This window comes from Sinocyclocheilus rhinocerous, unplaced genomic scaffold, assembly GCF_001515625.1.
Source record: "Sinocyclocheilus rhinocerous isolate Xijiao unplaced genomic scaffold, SAMN03320098_v1.1 scaffold1965, whole genome shotgun sequence".
NCBI classification, from domain to species: Eukaryota; Metazoa; Chordata; class Actinopteri; order Cypriniformes; family Cyprinidae; genus Sinocyclocheilus; species Sinocyclocheilus rhinocerous.
In genome coordinates, this window is record NW_015625577.1 from 1,237,588 (window position 1) to 1,257,414 (window position 19,827).

The 19,827-nt window shown below is 35.8% G+C and overlaps 2 protein-coding genes across 2 annotated transcripts in view; both read left to right on the plus strand.

Moving 5' to 3' along the window:
* Positions 1-9,163, plus strand: part of LOC107752691 (PDS5 cohesin associated factor B) — a 41,043-nt gene extending 31,880 nt beyond the window's left edge. Inside the window, exons 25-31 of the mRNA XM_016568719.1 lie at positions 1,120-1,324; positions 2,379-2,493; positions 2,800-2,932; positions 3,780-3,899; positions 4,265-4,327; positions 4,412-4,554; positions 8,746-9,163. Coding sequence (XP_016424205.1) covers positions 1,120-1,324; positions 2,379-2,493; positions 2,800-2,932; positions 3,780-3,899; positions 4,265-4,327; positions 4,412-4,554; positions 8,746-9,163 — 1,197 coding nt within the window. The remainder of the gene's footprint in view (positions 1-1,119; positions 1,325-2,378; positions 2,494-2,799; positions 2,933-3,779; positions 3,900-4,264; positions 4,328-4,411; positions 4,555-8,745) is intronic.
* Positions 9,164-12,359: 3,196 nt separating this feature from the next.
* Positions 12,360-19,827, plus strand: part of LOC107752701 (probable tRNA methyltransferase 9-like protein) — a 9,552-nt gene continuing 2,084 nt past the window's right edge. The window contains exons 1-3 of the mRNA XM_016568728.1: positions 12,360-12,571; positions 17,021-17,254; positions 17,653-17,826. Of these exons, the coding sequence (XP_016424214.1) occupies positions 17,101-17,254; positions 17,653-17,826 (328 nt within the window). The 5' untranslated portion in view covers positions 12,360-12,571; positions 17,021-17,100. The remainder of the gene's footprint in view (positions 12,572-17,020; positions 17,255-17,652; positions 17,827-19,827) is intronic.

Below are 19,827 nucleotides of genomic sequence, written 5' to 3' on the forward strand. Positions count from 1 at the left end.
ACACCAAATACACAAAATAATGTTCTTTTTAGCAGCATCATATGACCCCTTTAAACCCGGATGATTGTAACCACTCTAAGTTCGTCTGCCTTGGGAAAGCTAGCGTGTCTCCGACATAGTGATAACACTCGTTGCCTTCTCTAGTGCAGCTCAACCAGATCTTGTCCCATTCGTCGATATTTGTGATATTACAAATCCCGGAAAATATGCGTTGTGGTCCAAACGAGTCGTTCGTTGTAGTTTTTGAAAAGTGATTTCTGTTAAATAAAATATCTCCTGTTGAAGTGGACTTTGAGCTTTGTAACTTTGCAGATCTTTTTTATGCTCAAACAGCAACATTACAGACTAACTAAAGTTGAAAAAGTGAAAAAGCATAATAGGACCCCTTTAACATCGTTTTAATGGATTACTCTGCTTTGACTAACAGACTGGTTGTCTAGTGATTCGCTGTGTTCCTGGTCACCAGTCACGCTTTGAAATCTGATTTTATCGGTCAGATAAACTGAACATAAAATTAGAAGTCTGCTTCAGTACCCCAGATTAAATCCATTGAAAATAATGCCTCTCCTACTGCAGAGAGAGGATGTAACCTCATTCACTACTCAGTTTACTTCTATAATGTTTTCGGACTGTTTCGGAGTGCAACAGGATGTTCAACCAGAAAAAAAATGGCTGTAAATTATTTGGATTGTTGGAAGTGGGTGATTAATATTAAAATGGAGCCAGACCATGTTGCATGTTTGCAAAATCAATGCTTAGGTAGGCTGTGCAGGCTATTGAATAATGTTATTAACTGACAGCCAAAAAGGGATGTCGGTAGACAAATAGTTTCAGAGGAACTGATTAATCTTTCACAATAAGATGAGGAATGTGCATTAAAAAAGTAAATGGGGGTCAGTTTGGATTTAATGTTGGCCTATACAGGAAACCAAAAGGTTGTAGTGTCAAACCTTAACAAAAAGATGATCCAGGAGTGGTCAACATTGAACAAGACTGATGGTGGCACTTAACCCCAGGTTACTCGAGGGTTATTGTCCTTGGAGTGTTTTGTAAGCCACTGAATAAAAGCATCAGCTGAATGACTCATTAGGAACTAATAAATTCTCTTGTTTTTCTCAGGACGAGTGCTACCAGGTGCGACAGGCCTTCGCCCAGAAGCTACACAAAGGTCTGTGCAGATTGCGTCTGCCACTGGAGTACCTGGCTGTGTTCACGTTGTGTGCCAAAGACCCGGTGAAGGAGCGCAGGGCGCACGCCCGCCAATGCCTGGTCAAAAACATCAACCTGCGCAGGGAATACCTGAAACAGCATGCAGCAGTCAGCGGTAAGGAGAGCCAGTCAAAATCCGGCACTGAAGGCAAGGGCTAGGAATCGAGAACCAGTTTAGATTTAGTTCATCTTTATTTATTTCATATAACAAGATATTGTAAGTGATTGGTTTTTAAAGTGTTAATAAGTGTAGACAAGATATCTTTGTTGTGTATGCAACAACCATGCGTCTTGTGTTTGAATTAGCAACTCTTCAGCAATTTAGTAATTAATGTAAAATTATGAATTAAAGTGATTCTCCAGTTCATATACATGTTAGGATCTTCACTTTATTTTGTAGTAAACATAATTTTTGGTTTAAGTGTGCCGTTTATCACCATGATTTCAGTCAGCTTATATAGACTGTCAAATGTTGTTGTTTGTGTAATGAATCGTTCAAAAAAAACATATCTAACTTTATAAAAGTGGAAATATTTAGGCACCTCACAATACATTTAGATTTGATACAAGGAGCCACAATTCCATTCCAAATTGATTCACAATGCAATTCTCAACACCAATTATTAACTCATTTTAAAATTTTGACTTTCTTTGGGTTGATTCGAAAGAGAACCACAATGAGTCTATCATTTTGTTTAGTTATTACCAGGAATTTGAGAGGTGAGGAGTCTGTTCAAATACTAAAAGAGTCATTCAGGAATCAGAAGCAGAATCAAATTCCCTATTAGAGGCCTTGTGGTGTGTTTTTGTGCTAGTGATCTTTATTAGTTAAAATTCATGCATCTTCCAGTACAATGAAATATTTAGCTGCTCAGTTGAGCTGTTCATCAGGGTCATTATGCAAAAGAGGCTGTTGTTATGTCTGTCCTGTCAATTGGATTCTCCGGTCCATTGTGTTGCTTTCTTCATCTGTTGCTTTTGGAATTAATTCTTTGCACGTCAGCCTTTTCAGTTTTGATTTGTTAGTTTCAGACCTTTGGAGGATGGGAACCTTTTCCAATTGTAATTTATATTCATGAGCCACAGTACAAACCGGGGCTATTGTAGAACATTGTGGGTCCTGGAATATGCCCAGATTTTTATAACAAGCATTTGTGTGTGTACTGCAGAAAAGCTGATATCGCTCCTGCCGGAGTATGTGGTGCCATATGCAATTCACCTTTTGGTCCACGACCCAGACTACGTGAAAGTCCAGGACATCGAGCAGCTCAAAGACATCAAAGAGTGAGTCCACACAAGTCCTTCGGCTTCTCTTCCATTTTTAATTGGAGAATGTTTATCTCTTCATTAGGTTGTCATTTCAAGCTCTGAAAATGTCAGATGCGTAATTTGGACGAGATATTCATTACCAATATGTTGCCCTTCAAATTTTCATAAACAGTGGAGAAAATCTGCAGCTTGTTAGATGTTTGTCTGGCTGCCGAAAACACTGATAAATGGTGTTCCAGAGCTGCCATCTGCCTTTAATCTTGAAAATGATGTTTCTCTCTCTCTGTTCCTCTCTCTCTCATATCTTTCATTTTCCTTCAGGGCTTTGTGGTTTGTTTTGGAGATCCTAATGGCCAAAAATGAAAACAACAGCCATGCATTCATCAGGAAAATGGTGGAAAACATAAAGCAGACAAAAGATGGACAGTGTCCGGATGATCCCAAAATGAATGAGGTCCATCTTGTTTCAGAGTGATGCTTTGTTTTTCTCATGTGATTACTTAAAAGTTGTTCTAACTAACAACATATCTAGGGATTTTAAATATAAATGATTGTCAGAACTGGAAATGCATTACGTAATAACAAAACATGGAAATGTCCCCCTAATCTTCTAAATTTATTCAAATGATTGGAAAAATGCATACAAATATAATAAACATGTATTGTAAGAATCCAATTTATGGAATAATAATAATATAACATAAACTACTGTTCAAATGTTTGGGGTCAGTACCTTTTTTTTTTTTTTTTTAAAGAAATCAATACTTTTTATTCAGCAAGGAGACATTAAATTGATCAAAAGTGACAGTCTTTCTATAATCTTACAAAATATGTCTATTTAAAATAAAAGATGTTCTTCTGAACTTTCTATTCAAATAATCCTTTCTTTCCACAAAAAAAATCAACATTGTTTTCAACATTGATAAAGGTTTCTTGACCACAACATCACTGTTTTCAGTGAAAAAAAATCAGCTTTGCCATCAGAAATAAATTACATTTTAAAATAGAAACTATTTCACAGTATCACTGTTTTTACTGTATTTTTGATCATATTAATGCAGCCTAATTTCAGAAATATTTAAGTCTTTTAAAAGATGAAACATGAAAAATGGGAAGTCATTGGAATGCACTGAAATGCATTGAACCTTGTTTTATATTTACGTTACATTGTCCTGCTGTTGTTTTCTTGTAGTATTATGAACAGTTGACAATATTTAGTAGCTTGCTCTGTGAAAATAAATGAAAATCATAAATAAATAGAGTTTACACTTCTCACTTCTCAATTCTCTCTCTCCTTGCAGAAATTGTACACAGTGTGTGATGTAGCCATGAACATCGTCATCTCCAAGAGTACCACATACAGTCTAGAGTCGCCTAAAGATCCCGTGCTGCCTGCGCGCTACTTCACACAACCGGACAAGGTGCTGCCTTTGTTGAACTGCTGCAGGACCTCCAGTTAAAGAAATATCAGGGATTTTTTTTGCTTTAAAAAGGGCCAGGAAAGTGGAAGGAGAGAGAGGCAGTAGGGGATTATGATTGGATTTGAACCCGTGTCTCCCTTGAACAGCAGCTCTTTATTTATGTATCATGAGCACTACACATTTTTAGGCCTTGAAAAGTCACAGAAATTTATGAACTTTTAAACAGTCATTGAAATGTCTATAGTGCATATAACATTTTCTTAAGCCCTAAAAATAAATGTTCTTTTGAGTGCTATCTATAATGTTTGTTCAAATTGATTTTTCTCCCAGTCGCTCACTAAATCTCGCTTCTTGCTGCTTTTCAGAATTTCAGTAACACGAAAAACTATCTGCCTCCTGAGATGAAGTCATTCTTTACCCCAGGAAAGGTACATATTTGCCCTCTATTCTGTGCTTTTAACCTTCTTGGGTAAGACAGGACTGTGAGATTGACTGCCTGATTCTCTCTGCAGCCTAAGGCGGCAAACGTGCTGGGTGCTGTGAACAAGCCCCTGTCCGCCACAGGAAAACTGCAGACCAAACTCTCACGCATGGAGACCATCAGCAATGCCAGCAGTAACTCCAACCCCAGCTCCCCTGGCCGCAGTAAAGGACGGTTAGTGTCACAAACTCACATACATGTGAGCTCATTGATATACACTAGAGACCTGCACTCCCGCGGGAGTACCGCGGGACCCAACGCAACAGGGTGCGGCGCGGGACAACTCTTGATGGGCGAGTGCGGGTGCGGGCGGGAAGAGACTCGTGTGTGTGCGGTGAAAATGATTCGCGGGACTCCCGCAAAATAGAAATGATCTAAACATAAAGTGTCTAAAACATATAAATTGTTATTTATCTGTTGCACTAAAGCAAAAAGAACAACTAATATTAACATTAAAATGATTAGCGCGCAAGCTAGACATAGTTTCCATTTATAATGTAGCCAATCACAGACTCAGCTGTTGATTTCTGGAACGCAATGGCCAATCAGAGGTGATTAAGTTAGAATCTACTCACCGCAGTGCTGAAATTGCGTGCTCACGAATCCTCTCATTTTAGACACTGTGAAAGATTCATTGTGCATATATTTAGTGTTATAACAGCTTTATGAGATCGCGATTAACTGAGATGTCAGCTTTTTGTGATAATAAAGGAAGCGTGCTGCTCGCATTCTGCCATGCCAAACCATGCACGCAGCAGCCCATGCTTGCTTTCTGTAAAAATGGGACAGAATCTTGCAGGAGCGGGACTGAAAAATCCGTCCGGCGCAGTTCTCTAATATACACTACTATTTACAAGTTAGGGTCAGTATGTTTTTTTTCAGCAAGGATGAATTCAGTTGGTCAAAAGTGACAATAAAAACATTTATAATGTTACAAAAGATTTGTTTCAGATAAATGCTGCTATTTTGAACTATTTCTATTAATTAAAAGAATCCTGGTTTTCACAAAACAAAACAAAAAAGTGGCACAACCTTTTTCAACATTCATAATAATAGGAAGTTTCTTGAGCTACAAATCAGCAAATTAGAATGATTTCTGAAGGATCGTGTGACACTGAAGACTGGAGTAATGATGCTGAAAATTCAGCTTTGCATCACAGGAATAAATTACATGTATAAATATAATAAAATAGGGGAAAAAGGTATTTTAAATTGTGGAAATATTACTGTTTTTACTGTATTTTTCTTCAAATAAATGCATCGGCGCACATAAGAGACTGTGCAAAAACAAAACCTAAGAAAATGTAACTTAAAATTATAAAGAACTGTGTATAACTAATAACTAATGTTATTTACTTTCAAACAGTAGTCTATATGGAAGATTATACTGTGTTTCAAGATAATTACATTAGTAATCTGATCTCACTATTGCTTTATTGAAAACACCATATCATGGCTTTCACATTCTAATCTGTGTGCCGCTTTTGAAAATATGTAGTTTAGCACATCCCTAAAAACTACATATTTGTAGCATTATCTGTTCAGTAGCATAAATTTGTTCCAGATGTCCCATAAAACCAGTGGTGGTGGGCATAAACACACAAGCATTGTAAATAACATGAGACACACTCCCTCTCCTATGATTCTCTCTGCAGCCTAAGGCGGCAAACGTGCTGGGTGCTGTGAACAAGCCCCTGTCCGCCACAGGAAAACTGCAGACCAAACTCTCACGCATGGAGACCATCAGCAATGCCAGCAGTAACTCCAACCCCAGCTCCCCTGGCCGCAGTAAAGGACGGTTAGTGTCACAAACTCACATACATGTGAGCTCATTGATATACACTAGAGACCTGCACTCCCGCGGGAGTACCGCGGGACCCAACGCAACAGGGTGCGGCGCGGGACAACTCTTGATGGGCGAGTGCGGGTACAATCTATATAGATTACTTTTATGTGGGCGGGAGCGGGACAAAACATGAATGTCGCGAGCGGGACCAGATAAGATATATTTTTGCGGGGGCGGGCGGGCGCGGGACAGAATCTTGCGGGAGCGGGACTGAAAAATCCGTCCGGCGCAGTTCTCTAATATACACTACTATTTACAAGTTAGGGTCAGTATGTTTTTTTTCAGCAAGGATGAATTCAGTTGGTCAAAAGTGACAATAAAAACATTTATAATGTTACAAAAGATTTGTTTCAGATAAATGCTGCTATTTTGAACTATTTCTATTAATTAAAAGAATCCTGGTTTTCACAAAACAAAACAAAAAAGTGGCACAACCTTTTTCAACATTCATAATAATAGGAAGTTTCTTGAGCTACAAATCAGCAAATTAGAATGATTTCTGAAGGATCGTGTGACACTGAAGACTGGAGTAATGATGCTGAAAATTCAGCTTTGCATCACAGGAATAAATTACATGTATAAATATAATAAAATAGGGGAAAAAGGTATTTTAAATTGTGGAAATATTACTGTTTTTACTGTATTTTTCTTCAAATAAATGCATCGGCGCACATAAGAGACTGTGCAAAAACAAAACCTAAGAAAATGTAACTTAAAATTATAAAGAACTGTGTATAACTAATAACTAATGTTATTTACTTTCAAACAGTAGTCTATATGGAAGATTATACTGTGTTTCAAGATAATTACATTAGTAATCTGATCTCACTATTGCTTTATTGAAAACACCATATCATGGCTTTCACATTCTAATCTGTGTGCCGCTTTTGAAAATATGTAGTTTAGCACATCCCTAAAAACTACATATTTGTAGCATTATCTGTTCAGTAGCATAAATTTGTTCCAGATGTCCCATAAAACCAGTGGTGGTGGGCATAAACACACAAGCATTGTAAATAACATGAGACACACTCCCTCTCCTAAAACTGTAATATTGTTATGAACTCTTAGCTGTCTGCAGTCTGATCGCAAGCCTCGTCTGAATCCATTTTGGATGTTATTTAAAATCATTTTCATACTGCAAAATCTGGCTTTGGTATTAACATCCTACTGTGGGCTAAACAAGCTCTTTTGAGGTCACTGTGCTCAATAATCATAGCGCCTTTCAACGTTCCTGCATGAAGGGTAGGCATGTGATGGTCGTCTCAGAGACGCTTGGTTTCTGAATAGCTGTCATTGAGATTCTTTTGAATGGAGTGTTTCATCTATCTGCGTCACGAAAACACAATAATTGCTGTTTCCTTTTACCTGTGCCACATCAAAAGAGCGCTCTGGGGATGTACTGCTCGATGGCATTGAGATGACTCATGCCGTCCCTCGAGATTTATAATAGCCAAACTCGTAGGTGTCTTTATAATGTGACCAAGATAAACAGCTGAAAAATTACTTGAAGTTTGTCGCTTCAATTAGTAGTTGGGATTTCAAAACATTTCTACAAACAATCTAAATGCAAAGTTATTTGTCTTGCACTGTATGTGCTATGGACATGAATGATGGCTCAATGTAGTTTTTTTTTTTCTTTCTTTTTTAATATATTGTTTGTATTTTTTTATTAAATTATTAATATGAGTTTAATTAATTTAAATTTATTATCAACAAATTTTATTTCTATATGATTTTTATGCGTGTTAGTATTATTTTTATGATTTTTATTCATATAAGTTTTTGTTATTTATGATGTACGCTGTAGATTTTCTAAGTTTAGTAAACTTTTGTGAGTATAAAATTGCAGCTTTATTTTATTCTTCACAAGAGTTGACTATTTAGCAAGAATATTCTAGAAAATATACCTAGACTTACATTGACACCATTGCAATAAAAAAGTATTTGTTTTATTAATATTATTTCTTTATTAACTTATTTTTAATTTATTGCTAATTTCAAAGATATATTATAATATTGTATTACTTTTAGTGCAATTCAGATAAAATATTATTACACACAAAAATAATTTTTAATATTTTAAATTATATTAAATATATGAAGTACATAATTGGTAGATTGTGTTAGTGCAGTTGTTTTTAAATATTAAGGATCTTAATGAAAATTAAATAAACTTTTTGTGTGTGTGTGTGTGTGTGTATGTATATATATATATATATATATATATACACACACACACAAATAATTTTAAATGATTAAATTATATTAAATATATGATGTACATAATTGGTAGATTTAGTCAGTGCAGTTGTTGTTTTTTATTAAGAATCTTAATGAAAATTAAATAAACTCTTTTTTGTTTTTGTTTTTGACAAAAGAGTTGACTGTTTAGTAATAATAGGCTAAAAAATATCCCTAGACTTACACTGACACCCTAACAACCACCCAAAGTATCTTTGGCACCATGCCAGTAAGTCTTGCATGGGCTTAAACCTAGATTTCTTTTCTCAACCCAGGCTGGAATCTGCTGATGTGGACCACAGTGAGAATGAAGACATTTCAATGAAGAGCCCATCTGAGACAGAAAAGCCCAGCAGGGGGCGCAAGCGGGGTGCTGCAGCCAACCAGGACGACAAGGGTCAGGAGTCCAAGCCCAAGCGGGGCCGGAAGAAAGCTGCCAACACGAGCACTGACGATGCCGAGGACCAGTGGGGTGAAGACGGCAGCATGGCAGAGGCCTCCATGGAGACCGAAGACGAACAGAACAGTCCGCCCAAGAGAGGCCGACGAGGACGGCCCCCCAAATCAGCAGCCTCAAAGGATGAGACGCCCAGCAAGGGCAGGAGGGGTCGCAGGAAGACCGCTCCACCTGCGGATGAAGAAAATGAGGAAGAGCAAGAGGAATGCTCCAGAAGTCTATATGAAGATTTTTAAAAATTGCAATCTTTATCAAGTAATCATGAATAAGTCATAAAAATTAATTGGGCAGAAATCTTTACATTTCTAATAAATTGAAAAATAAAAATTGTTTAAATATTAGTTCCACCTAGAAATCTGCTCCAGAAAGTTGTATTAAGGTTTAAAAATATATATATATTTTATCTAGTAATCGTGATGGAAGGTCATGAAAATTCATTGGGCAGAAAATGATACATTCAAGTGCATTCCATGTAGAAATCTGTTGAAGAAAACTGAATGAAGGATTTAAAAATCTTTCTTATAACCATGAGTGATGTAAAGGCATAAAAATGAATTCAGCTGAGATCTTGAAAATGATGCATTTAAATATAATTTCATGCAGAAATGTTTAAAAAGTTTACTTTTTTTTTTTTTTTTAAGTCTTTATCTTGTCCAGAAAAATAATATAAATTCATTAGTAAGAAATCGTGAAAGTTCTGAGAATGTGCTAATGTTTTTGTAGGTGCGACGGAAGGTGGGGAGAAGAGACCGAAGATAAGTGCTTTCAAAGACAAAATGCAAGATTGATTGGAGATTGCTATACTTAAGGAAAAAGTCAGATGAACAGAGTGAACTTGTGAAAGTTTGGACTTTTTGGAGCCATGCATCTGCTTCAGCTGTATTTTGCCGTCTTTTACTGCCGTATGCTTCTGCCTCACCTATCCACCATGACTCGTGGTTTGTATTCCATTGTTATGTGTGCCGACCATGTGATCTTAATCTTATGAGAAAGAAAGTGTAAATAGTTTTTGGGCTCTTACTTTCCCCCCACCCAAGGTTAGGGAGACACCTTGTATAGCTTTTACCTCCAGCTTTAAATATATTGCACCAGCTGATCTGTCCAAGTAAAGGAGAAAAAAAAAAATCGGAACAACTTTTAGCAGTACTGTTTGTGTCCCGTGTGTCTTCTGTATATCATTCTGTACTGTGCTACATGAATAACCATTTTGTAGTTCCCTTTTTTATTTGTTCGTCATTTTATTCTTTCCTTTTTTAACCCTTCTCATTTGTGTAATTCTTGTGCGCATATGGTTGTGCATGTGCAAATGTGCCTCTGCAGATAAAAGAAACACTGGTCTGATGATAAATTCACGTATTTGTTACATTTTACAGCCCAGTATTGATTTTATCAGTGTTTGAAACGGGGAGGAGATGGTACAGAGCATTGGTTTTTAATATTGGCTGTTGGGAAACAATTGAAGATTCGCCCCCACCATCCAAATCAGTTTTTTTCAGTCTGCTGAACCAATAAAATATTCTGTATAAATAACTTGCATATTTGTTATCGGTAATGTGTTCATTTAGCCAGGGGTTTTCAAATGTTTTGATGCAAAAAGCCTCAAAATATTATGATTGAACTTTCTAAAATATAAAGGCAGAAGTATATTTTCATGTATATGCATTTATCTGATATATATTAAGGTTTATATTTAGTAAAATATTATCTTTATTATATTTAATTAATTTTTTTCTACCCACCATTACAGTACTTTTAGATATATAAACTGTAATGTCAAAATGAGAATAGAATAACAAAAAAATGAATTTTTTTAAAGTGCGTTTAGGCACTTAAAGGGGAATTATTTTCTAGTTTTGTCTTCAAATAATGGGAAAAGACTTAATAATATTAAATTATTAAATTGGCATAATGGCATAAATTAAGCCATTCATAGTTAGGAAAAGTGTAACACATACAGTTGTGTGAAATGTTATTTTTAATAATAAAGATAGTCAAACATCCACACACACACACACACACAAAAAACTACATGATCAGTCCTCAATTTTCATTTCAGGACTTTCTAATCTGTCCAGAAGATCCAGTTCCACTTAACATCTTAAGAAACTTTAAACCAATAAAGGAATTTATCTGAGGGTTTATATAATTCTAGCTCAGTTTCTTATCCAATACATTATTTACAAAAGCAGCAAAAAGCAGTTTCAATCCATTCTAGTGCACTTTAAATCAGATGACTGCTGACTGGATGTGGATCTTGCATGCTTTCAGCGTCCTTGCCGTTGCTTTATAAATCTGCATACATCATTTCAAGTTTGAGGACATTAGGTTTTAAATGATCACTTAACATATTTTTGTAAGATGTAGCAAAAATGGTTTTTCATGCCCTCTCTTTGGGTCCACCATCTGCTGACCAGCTGCTGTGGCATTTACTTCAAAACTCAAAATCCATTAGACTGCATTCAACTGAACAACACGAAGCAGTTTTTGTTCTATTATAACAGCTTTGTGGAGAACAGTAATTTGCATGTATTCATACACACCCACACTATGAAAGAACTCTACTTAGTGCCAACTGCAAATGAGAAATAGGAAATAAGACAAACAATTCAGTGTTGGTATAAGTAAAAACTCTTAACGACCATTTACACACTGTTAGTAGTCTTGAAATGATTTATAATGAGGTATCAATTTATGTTTAATATCTATAAATAAAATATCCTAAAACCATCTATCTATCTGTCATTTTACAGCTTTTACAAATCACTGTTGGGTTTTGTTAAACCATCAACACCCTGCTCTTTTGTCTCGCATAACACGCTGTAGTAAAAGTCTGAATCATCCTTAAGTAAATAGAAATCCTGCTTAGCCTCAATCATTTGCCATGTGTCACAGTAGTGTGTGTTCATTGTATCGGGGTCACGTGACTGTGCCGACCAATCGGAGTGGCGGATGTTACGCCGCACACTAGCCCTGTGTTCCCTGCGCTCTCATCAAATTCACTCGTCCGTCTAGCATAGGGATATCACATTCATTTAAGCGAGTCGATTCGTTTGGACGGTTTGTTGAACTGTGATTCATCACAGTGTTCCCATAAGTCTCACAAGTGGCATTTACAGTTTATTTAATACGTTTTTGGCTAAGTTTAATAATTAACTTGTATTATTCATCCAGTCTGATGCAGTTTGTAATGTGTTTTTTCCAATCTGCTTGAATTATATCATGCCACAAGCTGCGTTTAAGGCGCCAGTTACCCATCTCTCTATTTTTACTCTACTTCTACTTTTACCACACACAAAGAATACTTCCAAAAATACTCTGGAGAAAAATCGGGAACTTTCATTTAAGAGATTTAGGAATCATTTGCGAATCGGTTCGACTGAATCATTAAAAAGAACCGGTTCAAAAAAATTATTCGTTCGCGAATCGGACATCACTCCAGACTAGGGGTCGAGCGTAGTGAGCATGTATTTATTAACACATCCCCAGTGTGCATCTTGAGCCGGTCTGTTGCACACAGTCAGTGTGGGGTGTCGATGTTTTATCGCGGTCTTTTACTTTTGACATTAATGTAATGTCGCGAATTAAAGAAACAGCCTGCCGTCGGATTTGATGTCTCTGCGACTGACAGAGGTAGCTTGAGAGAGGTAGGTTTGATTCATAGGATGTATACGACGCTAATTCTTGTGTTGCATACAAACATGGGATAAAACTTTCAAATGGAAATACATTGATTTGTATCGCATCGCGTTGAATGACAGTTCTCTGTGTAGTTTGCGCGTGAAGATAAACAGTATCGCCAGTGTGTGAAATGCATGTTCATTTAATGAAGATTACATCTCTGAAGAAGCTTTCTGTTGGCGTTTTAAACTTTATTCATCAACATCAAGGATCAGCAGGATCTTGTGTCTCATAGTGTAATGTTTCCTGAGAAACATGAATGAATGTACAAGTATTTCCTGTTATTTAAGTAACTGAGATCATATACATTTGCGCACACTTGTGTTTGTATATATGTTGTATAAGTGCATCTGTCACATACATTTATATAACAAAACACACACAGACAATTATATATGCATATAAACCAGTTTTATGCTGCATGCTTGCGTGTTATATATGTAAAAATGTGTGCTTGTTTTCAAAAATATTTATTAATAAGTAGGCTATGTATTAAAAATCTATATTTTATATTGTTCATAGCCTATATAAATATTTTACTGTGTTTTCATTTATTTGTAATAATGTGTCTGTGTGTGTGTGTGTGTGTGTGTATATACTGTACATAATCATTTACACACACACACACACACACACACGCACACACACTGCTGCATACTATCAAGTTCTTATTTAATAAGCAGTGCTTAAATGTAAAAAAAGCTATTTAAGTTAAATCTGCTGCATCAGTTAGGGGAAACTTGCATGGAGTAGTAAGTCTATCAACGGATAAATTACTAAACAATGAAAGTCTTTATCGTTTATTCCACGTTTCCATTGGAACTGAGTCAGAGCCACTCAGCTGATTTAAATACATCACAATAATCCGCAGACCTGTGAAGTGAAAGCTATGGTTTGAAGTTAAAAACACCTTAATGATGGATTTGTTTATTACAAACATGTTTTTATCAGCTGTTTGGACTCATTTTCATGGCACCCATTCACTGAAGAGAATCCATTAGTGAACAAGTGATATAAATCTAAATGTCTTTCTCTCTTTTTTTTAATTGCGATAACTTACACCAATGAACCATTCACAATAAGTGCATTACAGAAGCAGTTTTGATTTTATTTGAACTTTAAAAGACCTATTGTGCAAGATGCTACCAAAAACAACCATCTTCTTGCTTGGAAATGTACATTTCTGTATTCATTTCTTTATTTTGGCCTGCACATCACACAACTTCTGTCAAGTCGCACACATACGACCAGCCCACATGCTGCTGTGTTGTCTCTTACGGCTCATCTGCGATTCAGCTGTGGAGTTTCCCCTTTAGGGCAACGTGATTCAGCTGAAGGGCTTTCTGTTTTTACATAACAGTCAGCAGACTACATTTCCAAACCACTGAGGCATTATGAAATAACAAGAAAATCTTGTTTTCATTGAAATATCCCAAAAGGTCAATTGCTTATTCACAATGGCTTTGTTATACAATCCAAAACCACTGTTTATAGATTCTGGTTATGTGTTTAGTAATAGTGAAAATGGGATAAAACGGTATTGCATTCGTACTTTGCAGACTTGTCCAAACCCTTCTGGCAGCCAACATGAAACATCGATTTGCTGGCCGGACCATGAGATTATTGACCGAAATGCAGGAGAGTAGATCACCATCGAATGTGGATTTGCTTCGAAATGTTCTCTTATTGATCCGTGACTTCAGTTCTCAACTCGCAACAACTCAACCTGCTGAAAGGCAATTAATCTAGTTTTACAGCTGAATGCAACACCTTTTTCAAATTCATCTGGTGTTATAGGTCACGTACTTGACAATAAATAGATAAATAAAGCAAAACCTGTAAAGCTGATGCATTTAGTTTCAAGAGTAGCAGTTATATGACAGCCGAGGCTTTGAAAACAGATCAGAGGTGGCAGCACAGTTTGAAAAGCGCCGTCCACTCTGCATTTCAATTATGCTGCGCGGGCTGCAGTCTGCAGTGATACAAGCACAGAAATATCCGACTGTTTCTGCTTCAAATCTTTGTTTGAGACATCCCTGTTGAGGAAGATGTAGTGTGTGTTTGAAGGTGGGAAATGATGAACAGTCATGTGTTGATTGTGAAGCATGATGCTGTTGTACTGGACATCTGGTAAGTGATGTGCAGCTGTGAGGAGGCGTACAACCTCATCTGTCTGTGCTGCTGCAGTCAAGTGGCAGAAGAGCAACAATTTACTAAATGATTTTACTTGAAAAGGAGGCGAACAAAGAGTTCATCAAAAACGCTTCAGCTAGTCATTTAGTTCTCATTGTGAATATATGCAATTAGTTTCCTTGAGATTGCGTATATTATTATTATGTTGTTGTTGTTTTTGCATGGTGATATTATGTAAATGTATGTTTTGCATGGTGATAAGCATGTACATTTTTATTTATTTAGAATTATTATTTATAAAATTAGTTTTAAATGATGTATGTATAACTTAAATGATTTTAGCAAATGGCTGCAATATAACAAAGAGTGAAAAATTTAAGGGGGTCTGAATACTTTCCGTACCCACTGTATATACTTTTTAGAATAATTATGTTTATTTTTCATTATTGTTTTAAAATAAGGATAATAATTTATGTTCCACTTGTTTAGGTAAAATATAACATTTTACTTTTTATATATATATTAAATACATATAAATACATAAATATAAATGATTATTTTATTAATTATTTTTGACAATTAAGCACATTTTGCCCAAAATGTATTTATAAAAATGATGAATATTATTAGATTAAATATAATTCTTAGTTAAATATAGCATTTTTTATATTTATAAATTTATTTCTATTCATTTTTATTTAGCACATTTTTATTATTTATACGTTTTAACACATTTCCCCCACAATTTAAATCCTGTCTGGTCATAATGATCCAAACAATCCTGTTACAATGATTTGAAATAAAATTTACATAAATATTGATATTTATATATATTAAAAAGTTACGTTTTTAGGGGTAAATGTCAGGATTTGTTGTACATTTGTTGTACATTTGTTATTTAATTTTTAGAATGAGGTGAAATTATGACAACAAAAAATCTTCCTTTTTTGTGGTGAAATATGACAATTCTTGACAGTTCATGTTATTCACCCAGGTACAGTCAGGTCCATATATATTTGGACAAAGGCACAATTTTTGTTATTTTAGCTGTTGACCAAAATGTATTCATTTTACAGTTATTTAATGAATATGAGCTTAAAGTGCACACTCGAAATTGGAGGAAAGGTTAAGGAATTACAGCTCTTTAATATGTACCTCCCCCCTTTTTTTCAAGTACCATAAGTAATTGGACAATTGACTCAAGCAATTTCATGGACAGATGTGGGCTATTCATTCATTATTTCTTCCTCAATTAAGCAGGTAGAAGGTCTGGAGTTGATTCTAAGTGTGCCATTTGCATTTGGAAGCTGTTGCTGTGAACCCACATCAGGCAGTCAAAGAAGCTCTCCACACAAGTGAAACAGACAATTGTTAGGCTTCAAAAACAAAATAAATCCATTAGAGAGATAGCAGGAGCATCAGGAGTGGGCATGGCTTCCAGTGGCTCTGGGTTACTGGTGTTTAGTGATGACGTGACGGAGGACAGAAGCAGCCGGAAGAATTCTGAAGTGTACAGGGATATACTGTCTGTCCAGATTCAGTCAAATGCAGCAAAGTTGATTGGACTGCGCTTTATAGTACAAATGGGTGATGACCCAAAACATACAGCAAAAGCAACCCAGGAGTTTTTGAAGGTAAAAAAGAATTGCCTCCAAAGGATTCTCAAAAAAATATTAAAAATGAACATTTGATTTATTAGTATATTTATTTGTCCAATTACATTTGAGCCCCTGAAAATGGGGAGACTGTGTATAAAAATGGTTGTAATTCCCAAGCATTTTATGTTATATTTTTGTTCATCCCCTTGAATTAAAGCTTAAAGGGGTCATATGATGCGATTTCAATTTTTCCTTTCTCTTTGAAGTGTTACAAGCTCTTGGTGCATAAAGAAGATCTGTAAATTTGCAAAGACTAAAGTCTCAAATCCAAAGAGACCTCTCCTTCGTCGAATCCGCTGGCCGTGCCGTTCTCAAGCTCACCGGCCTCCGCTCACTCTAGCCCTCCGGCCGTTCCTCACTCTATAGCCGCCGGCCTCCGCTCACTCTAGGCCGCCGCCGCGTGTGACGATCTTGATTGTTTCGTTTTAATTCTACTCTGGTGGCATACAGAGCCAAATTTATGAAAATTGTGTCAGTGTCCAAATATATATGGACCTGACTGTATATCCTCCAGGCTCGTACTGCTGTATAGAAGCAACCAATCAAAATGTCGTATTGAATTCATTTTTTTTTAGAAATGGCTGTGAAACCAAAGCATTAAGCAGAGGGCGACTCAATCTTTAGGTCTCATTTCGTGTCTCTCCTCCTCCCTCTCTGTCTGGCTAAGTGGTGAAGATGCTCTGTGGGGTTTAATAGAGAGCAGCATGGACGAGGCTGCCAGCCACCTGGAGAGAGACCATGTTCACAGCGTGTACGAGAGAATCGCACCCTACTTCAACGACAGCCGCTACAAAGCTTGGCCCAAGGTCAAACAGTTCCTGCTAGAGCAGGAGCCCGGCAGCATCGTGGTGGATGTCGGTAAGGCTTCGCATTCTGTCTTTAATGTCTCTCAAGCGAGAAATAAAACTCTCAGAACAGCAAGATCAATATGCTTTTACTAGTGTCAAAGTCACGCTTTCTTTGTAAACAATCATTGTGTACTATGGCTGAAAAGAAACACATGTAATCTTGTCTTTATTCTTTTGCCTGGAAAAACTTAATGGCCCGTTATCACATACAGACTTAGCAGACAGGAGCGCTGTTTGAAAGGAAATGCAATTATTCATATTAAAGTTTAATAAGGATGAATGGGCACCAAAGTTATTACAGTACGACACTGGAAAAACAACCCAGTGAATCATCCATGAGGGAAAAACTATTTTATGTTTTTGATTCATTTCTATGACATGCACTGAATACTTTTTTAATTATTGCAGGATGTGGAAATGGCAAATATCTGCACATCAATGAGGATATCTTTAAGTTGGGCTGTGACGTGTGTCGGCCGTTGGTGGACTCTGCGTGGAGTCGAGGTCACGAGGTGCAGCTTTGCGATGGCCTGCGTTTACCCTACAGAGACGGCTGCTTTGATGCAGTGCTCTCCATTGCAGGTAATGCAGCAAAATAAATACCCTAAAACATTTGGATGGATTCATTCTGATTCTCATTTACATTCATTTAATGATTCCGTTATTTAAATATTACAATAATGATTCTGTAAATAATAATGATTATTTCAGTAATAATAATAATAAACCTCAAAACGGTTATTATATAATATATAATTTTATATATAAAAGGTTATTATATAATTATTTTAAAACTTCAGTTCAGTTAGTTTTGAACTGATTAATAATCATCATAGTAAAAAATACTGAGACAAATTAATTCTCTACTTCTTACATTCCAATATTTATATTATTCATTTAAAAATTAATTAGACTTAAACAATGCATAAAACAGAGAAAGCACATATATAGTATATATCTCGACTAAATACATTTTATTCATATCATTTACAATTATTGCATAGACAAACATCTTAACATTCACCATTTTGATGTGTATTTTTGTCATTTTTATTAGTAATAGTTTTGTTTTTTAAATGTCTATACAGTTTTTTTTTAAATTAATTTTCAGTTTGTTATTTTAGAACATTAAGTTAAACTAAATGAACATTGGAAATGTTACTTTACATTGAACTAGCTAAAAAATATATATATATTTGGTAATATTTTATTTTATTTCATTTAATGTTTATTTTATTTAAAGTAATGGAAATAGTTTGTTAACTATAATAACCCTGCCATTCAATTTCATTCTGGTTCTGATGCAGATTCCACTTAATGAGTCAGTTCATTAATGATTCCATTATTGATTGTTTTAGTACTTTTGAGGAAGCACTTTATTTGTTATACAACTGACTTTTAGTTCAGTGAATAAGTGAAGAACTGTTCTGATTGATTCAGTGAGTCATTCGAATGATTCAACCTGACAGAGCACAAGTTTATGAATTTTTTTTTTTACCCGAATCACAAGAATCAACTCATTGAAGTCATTTGTTTGTGAATGGTCCACACACTAGTTGTGCTTTTTGTTGCTGCGTGCAACCAGCAAGAACTATTCACGCTTGAAAAGCTTTCAATTTCATATATTTTTTTTCTTTTAAAATGGGTCTTAATTCCCATCCATATTAGTCATTAAACTAGTCAAAATTATTTCACATTTCAATGAATTACAACGATTTTTCTTTCCTTTTATGCACATCCATGTTTTATTTTAGTGCAGAATGTATTGGAACAGTAAAAGGAACATGCAGTGCAGACATCTGCGTTACAGGCTCTGACATGAGATCATTAGCATAATGATCTATAAGGTTGTGCATTTATAGGAGCATAATTCATAATGTCATACACCCACATTAACTCTAGTATTTCCACGATCCAACCATTTAATTTCAATCAGCTGGTAGTGCTGCCATTAACTTGAAATGGAGCGGATATATAGGTTTATTTAGGCTTTATGAGGTGGAGGAAACAAGAGGTGTTACTAGGCTACAGGAGATTAGTGCTTCTTGGAAGAGGCCAGGGAGTATTTGTTGTCAGGCTGTACAGCTGGGTCACCTGGCAACCCCTCGTGAATCCTCCGAGAGAAGATTAATGTGCCCATTGATGATATCAGAGTCTCATAATGGTTTAAACACTCTGAAAGCCCCCACTAAACGCAGGAAACAGCCCACCGCTATGAGCTGGGCTTTCTGCATTGATTTTTGGTTTTATATGGACCCTTTTCACAAGACTGTGAGGACGCGTTTAACCGTCATCAGCATCGTAAATCCTCGAAATGTTTTCATATTTGTACTTTTTTTTAAAAATGTATGTACATTTATAACACTATTCTTTGTATTATATCACCTTTGCATCAAATTACAAAAAAACAGTTAACGCTAATGCGAGGGTGTTTCTAATGCAGCGTCTATGGGAGGGACGGTAAATTTGACATTGTTCTCTCTTCTTCTTATTATTTTTCCAGCTCCTAAACCTGTATTTTATTTCTTAATTGGAAAACAATTCTCTCTCTCTCTCTCTCTCTCTCTCTCTATATATATATAT